Genomic DNA, 1,013 nt, shown 5'->3' on the forward strand with positions numbered 1-1,013 from the left:
TATTCACAGTTAAAAGGTGAATTTTTTTATTTTATCTCGGTCTCGTTATCTAGATAACGGAACTTGAAAACTACCCTAGGGATTAAGTAATATTGTTATCTATAAATAACAACTTACAAACAGACATCTCTCACACACTGCCTGACCCTTCAACAAACAGACATCACACACACACACACACACACACACACACACACACACAGCCTGACCCTACAACAGACATTTCACACACACTGCCTGGCCCTTCAACAAACAGACATCTCACACACACTACATGACCCTTCAACAGACATCTCACACACACTGCCTGACCCTTCAACAAACAGACATCTCACACACACTTCCTGGCCCTTCAACAAACCCACATCTCACACACACTGCCTGGCCCTTCAACAGACATCTCACACACACTGCCTGACATCCAACAAACAGACATCTCACACACATTGCCTGGCCTTTCAACAAACCGATATCTCACACACACTGCCTGACCCTTCAACAAACAGACATCTCACACACACACACACACTGCCTGACCCTTCAACAAACAGACATCTCACACACACTGCCTGGTCCTTCAACAAACCGACATCTCACACACACTGCCTGACCTTCAACAAACAGACATCTCTCACACACACACACACACACACTGCCTGACCCTTCAACAAACAGACATCTCACACACACTGTCTGACCATTCGACAAACAGACATCTCACACACACTGCCTGACCCTTTTTCAAACTTTCACACTGCCTGACCCTTCAACGAACAGACATCTCACACACAGACTGCCTGACCTTTCAACAAACAGACATCACACACACACTGCCTGACCCTTCAACAAACAGACATCTCAAACACACTGCCTGACCCTTCAACAAACAGACATCTCACACACACTGTGTGATACAAGAAAGGTGGTTATTGAAGTCTGACCAATAAGTCTCCAACCCTACTTGTCCTCAATATTCTTGTCGGATTACAGTATTACATTTTTCAACGAATTCG

General features: G+C 44.8%; 1 protein-coding gene across 1 annotated transcript; it reads left to right on the forward strand.

The window, feature by feature from the left end:
* Window positions 1–135: 135 nt before the first annotated feature.
* LOTGIDRAFT_141390 (hypothetical protein) lies at window positions 136–660 on the forward strand (the record flags this gene model as incomplete). The annotated part of the gene is made up of 1 exon (XM_009051199.1): window positions 136–660. A coding segment is annotated over one exon (525 nt), but the record flags the coding sequence as incomplete, so codon positions are not given.
* Window positions 661–1,013: the final 353 nt, after the last annotated feature.

Source organism: Lottia gigantea, assembly GCF_000327385.1.
Source record: "Lottia gigantea unplaced genomic scaffold LOTGIsca_160, whole genome shotgun sequence".
Taxonomy (NCBI): domain Eukaryota; kingdom Metazoa; phylum Mollusca; class Gastropoda; family Lottiidae; genus Lottia; species Lottia gigantea.